The sequence below is a fragment of the Lolium rigidum genome, chromosome 5 (genome assembly GCF_022539505.1).
Source record: "Lolium rigidum isolate FL_2022 chromosome 5, APGP_CSIRO_Lrig_0.1, whole genome shotgun sequence".
Taxonomy (NCBI): Eukaryota; Viridiplantae; Streptophyta; class Magnoliopsida; order Poales; family Poaceae; genus Lolium; species Lolium rigidum.
The window spans coordinates 122,361,001-122,365,707 of record NC_061512.1 but is presented as its reverse complement, the minus strand read 5'-3'; the positions used below and the strand labels follow the sequence as shown (position 1 = coordinate 122,365,707).

Below are 4,707 nucleotides of genomic sequence, written 5' to 3'. Positions count from 1 at the left end.
TACTTCCATTGCCGCACCGCCGTATCGACCACTCGCATTCTGGCGCCGGCGACCTCAATCGATCGCGCCACTGGTATATCCAAGCTCCCCATGCCGTCATAGTGTCCGGACACGACTCGAGCGGGCGAGGGGCGGTCAGATTGGCCACAACGGAAGCTTGAGCAGGCGAGGCGGAAGCTCGAGCGTGCACGGCGCTGGCTAGAAATCGAAGGCCGTGAAGAAGCGTTTGAACGTGGCGCACGTCCGTGGCTCGTACTGGTACACGAAGCACGGGTTGGCGCCGTCGTCCGCGTTCTACCGGCGGTAGTCGAGCTTCTCCCGCATGCCCGCCTCCCCCGCCATCTGCTCTGCTTCTTCCGCCTCCTTTGCGTCGACTTTGTGCGTGCCACCGCAGCCAGTGAAGATGGAGGTCGAGGGCACGCCCTCTTTTGCTCCGGCGACTACGTCGAGGACGCGGAGCTCGCGTGGATCCTCCCTAGGCTCGAGGACGCATCCAACTTTGCGTACGGTGACTTCCTCGACGACCATCACCTCCCCACCATCCTCGGGCTCGTGTGGGAGACGAGGTGTCTCGGAGGGGAGAAGGCGAAGGAGTGGCGCATGGTGGCGAAGAAGTAGGGAAAAGTTTACTGCAACCTCGTGAGTAACGAAGACGAGTGAAACCACTGCCACATCTCCGTCCGCGTCGCCGCCATGGCAAGAGGCTCCGGTGAGCATCCCGGAGCCGAATTTCAGTATGTAGTTTGCCGTGTCGACTTCCTTAGATTTAGGTCAAATTTTATGCAAATTCGAATCGCTTTTGTACGTACGCACAGATCAATTGTCGAATATAATGTATGGTCTGTCCCTTATGAAATTTATTTATAAATTTAAATTGATAGTACGCCAATGTCTTCCAATCCTCAAATCGCGATTTCTGCAGGCTCCAAACAAATATACGCGGTTTACCGTTTGAGGGTCTTGCTACAGATGCTACAGCGTGACTTTGCTGTGTGAAGTCACCGAAGCCGAGTCCGCTGCCCAGGATCTGTTCCGTCCTGAGCTCGCGTGCGCCGCCGGCCACCGCCTCGGCTCCTCCTTCCATCCGCCGCCGTTGCCGGAGATGGAGGCGTCGGCGTACAAGTTCGGACCCTACACGATCGATGCGAGGGAGGTCTTCCACGCCACGGCCCTCTCCTACGCCATGGTCAACCTCCGCCCTGTCCTCCCTGGTAATATCTATGCTTGTCCCCCTTTCCCTTGCCTAGTTTCTAGTGTTCAATTTACTGTGTCCACCACGAGTCCTCCACCTCTAGCTTAGAATCCCAGTAGATTTCACGGAATAGATAAGAAATCACTCATTAGCTTTCCAGCACTAGCACAATTTTGTAGTTATAATTTCTCTTAACAAACTCTATGGTGAAGTGGAGTGACTATCGGTAACCCTGACTAATTTCTTCCTCTTCCATGTAAGCACCATATCACTAATAATTATGTTCGCCATATATTCCTTGCATAATTACTAGGGGCAGCTTCGGCACAACATTCAAACCTTGAAAGTGTGGTACTTCCTCTGGTTCAAAATAATTGCCAAAAAATGAATGTACCTAGACATGTTTTAGTGTGTAGATATATCCATTTTTGAGCAATTATTTTAAACCAGAGGGAGTACTAATATTGTACATATTGTTCCCTGCAACACAATTTGTACATATTGTTAGTATAGCAGTTACTTGTGATCACGATTCTATACATTGCACATATAATATTTGTGATATTCTGTATTAAGAGGTCTCAATCTTACTCTGCAGGTCATATCCTTTATTTCGACAAAGTCATCACTGAGATTTACAATTAAATGCTAATTGCATTCCTTGATTGACTGTACATAAACTTTGGCTCTCGCTTATTTTAAAGGGTGTCCATGGTCCATGGTCCAAAGTCCAAACACATACAGTAGAAACCAAAGATCTGAGTCAAAAAATGAAAATTATATGGTCTATACCCCTCTTTCAGTTTCCACAGATCTGTAAATTGCATGGCTAGTGGAAATATGAATATCAAGCATGTCAGGAGAATTATCCTAGAGTTATATATCCATAAAAGTGAATGGTTCATTTAAATATGGTTAATCATCTCTTGTTGGAACCGTTTTATTGCTGGTAGGCTGATTACATCGCAGTTTGACATATTGTCTTTAATTTTGTGTTTCATCACTTTATGCACCGACTAGTTCACCCAAAAGATTTGCTTCTCGATGAAAGGTGGGAAATGTATAATACAACAATTACAATTAGATACATCTACCTATGGTATATATCTTTAACTACAGATAGTTATCCACTACCCCCTTTCTGTCGCGTGGTTCACACTTTTCATAGTTGAAACAGTAAAATATCTACTTACATTTTAATGTTTGGTTTTAGATAATTTTTTCCTTGACAAAACATACATGTCCTTGTGTGCCCCAAGCGTGAAGTGAAACGTTTTGCTGATCTAAGTACTGACGAGACTATTGATTTATGGGTCACTGCAAAGGAAGTTGGTGTACGGCTTGAGCAGTACCACCAAGCATCTTCTCTTACATTTACAATTCAGGTAACCTCTCTCTATATATGTCATGAATAGCTTATGCTTTCAAAATTATATAATTAGTTCATCCAATTTTAAAGGGCATGCATCGTTGATTTTGCTATTGGGATCCAGAACAAAATAGATCAACTTAATCATCCAAATTACGCTTACACTGCCAGTCTGCCATATCTCCCCTTTGGTCTTTTACTCCAAACTTGATGTTGAGTTGATTATCTTGTCCACCTTTACCTTAACCTGTGGAGGAAAAAAATGGATTTCCTTATTGATAGCATTTTGTACAGGATGGTCCTCAATCTGGCCAAACAGTTCCGCACGTCCACATCCATGTGATCCCGAGGAAGAAAGGAGATTTTCAAAATAATGATGAAATATATGATGCGGTTCGTTGACCCTATCTTGCATCTATATAATTTCGTATAATATGTTTCACTATGTCTTTACCATTTTCTTTTGTAATAGATTGATGTGAGAGAGAAAGAATTGAAAGAAAAGCTTGATCTGGACATCGAAAGAAAAGATAGAACCATGGAAGAAATGAGTCATGAGGCCAGCGAGTACCGTGCTCTTTTCTCCTAGACGTATTTCATAGAAACTATTCTGTAACTTCTCGCTTGGTGCTTTCCCTTAAATAAAACTTATAGGAATGTTTTTCTGCAATATTGCAGTAAATAATTTATTTCCACATGGTGATGTGCAGTCTAAACTAATGAGTCTAATGTTGGGGGTTACTTGTATGCTATGTGGGATAACAGTTGTCTCTTGGAAGATATATATTTTTATGGCTTACATGTACTATTTATTTCGGTCTGTACTGAATGGATACCTTTTTTAGGTTAGACATTCATTACTTGTTGCCTTATGGATATTGATGGTCCATTGATGCTGAGCAGGCATGAAAAAAAGGCAAAGGCTTCAAGCCTTAAATCATTTGGTAGTTTGCAAGTCTCTGAATCCTGCAAGAATGCGAAAAAGTATTCTTACTACAATTTACAGTAGAGTATTTATTTATGAGATACACAAGCTAGTGGCTAGGTATTTAACAGAAATTATACTAAGTATTAGACTTTCCATTGCTTGGTAAGTAGGCATGGAGCATTAGTTGTTTTGCTTGTTGACCCGGAAGCATTATTTGTTCTACTTTTTGTGATTATGCCACAAATGATGAAGTCGGCTGGTATCAGTGGTAACAATAAGTACAAACAACAGATCTAGCGCGGTAGTGTCTAATATAATCTTTGAAAATGTGGAAGACATTGAACTAGGCGTCCTGCAGATTTATGCTAACGGTATACAAAGAGTTTCACTTGTAAACTGGCTTCCCAATCAATATCAACCAACTGGAAGCATCATTATTTTCAGTTTGCATCTTGGCTTCACATTGCCCATACTATTATTATATTATTAAGTGGACTAAAGGCAATTTTTCTTGATATTACTTGGGAAAGCGCATTAAGGGGTTTGTAACGCACCTGCCCATAGTTTATTTAGGTAGGAAAAGCCTGCCCCGTTTAAAGCCTAAGAAAAATCGCAGCTTAGCTGATAGTTTGCACAACGTTGTCAAAACAGAATTCGTATACTCAGTTCAACATATTCTTGATAGGGACTGGAAGAGTTGTATGTGGTTTCTTTGCTGATGGACCAAAGTTTTATTCCCCAAGACGACTAAACATTTTCAGTTTGTGCTTTGGCCGAAAGTGTTTACAACATTTTATTTCCCAAGAAATTTTGTGGCAGCAAGCTTCTTTGTGGTGGACAAACTAGAAACCTTCTCGAACAATAATAGGAGTACCATTTCTAGGGTATTTAAAGGACAATACTTGGGGTTTCTTTACGTGTTACCGAAGATAACCGGTAATTAGAGTTGAATCTCCTTTTGCAAATTTCCTTCTGGAGTGTGCACAACTTTTTATCTCTTTCATCTTTTGCATATTCCGCCTCTGTAGTTTGTGCAGCTTTGGTCACTTTCATCTTCTGCATTATGCCTGGTGGTATACCAAGAGGACTTTTGTTCTTGTAGCAACAAAAAGATGACTTTTGTCTCAATGGATGCCCCAGGCTGGATGCCATCGATGGACGTGATAGGATGCCCCTAAGAAGAACAGAATATTTCTGCCATGTGTCTGTGTATAATGC

At 42.2% G+C, this 4,707-nt stretch overlaps 1 protein-coding gene across 1 annotated transcript; it reads left to right on the top strand.

Annotated features, from left to right (window-relative positions):
* Positions 1 to 1,035: 1,035 nt before the first annotated feature.
* LOC124653715 (bifunctional bis(5'-adenosyl)-triphosphatase/adenylylsulfatase FHIT-like) lies at positions 1,036 to 3,390 on the top strand. The gene is made up of 4 exons (XM_047192780.1): positions 1,036 to 1,213; positions 2,431 to 2,577; positions 2,856 to 2,954; positions 3,034 to 3,390. The coding sequence occupies exons 1-4, from the start codon at positions 1,103 to 1,105 to the stop codon at positions 3,148 to 3,150; spliced, it is 474 nt and encodes a 157-aa protein (XP_047048736.1). The 5' UTR covers positions 1,036 to 1,102; the 3' UTR covers positions 3,151 to 3,390.
* The last annotated feature ends 1,317 nt before the right edge of the window (positions 3,391 to 4,707 follow it).

Excerpts from the sequence above, each read along its gene's own strand:
- LOC124653715 (XM_047192780.1), top strand. The coding sequence starts at position 1,103 with ATGGAGGCGTCGGCGTACAAGTTCGGACCCTACACGATCGATGCGAGG. Across the intron at positions 2,578-2,855 it reads CTCTTACATTTACAATTCAG|GATGGTCCTCAATCTGGCCA; the intron begins GTAACCTCTCTC and ends CATTTTGTACAG. Across the intron at positions 2,955-3,033 it reads ATGATGAAATATATGATGCG|ATTGATGTGAGAGAGAAAGA; the intron begins GTTCGTTGACCC and ends CTTTTGTAATAG.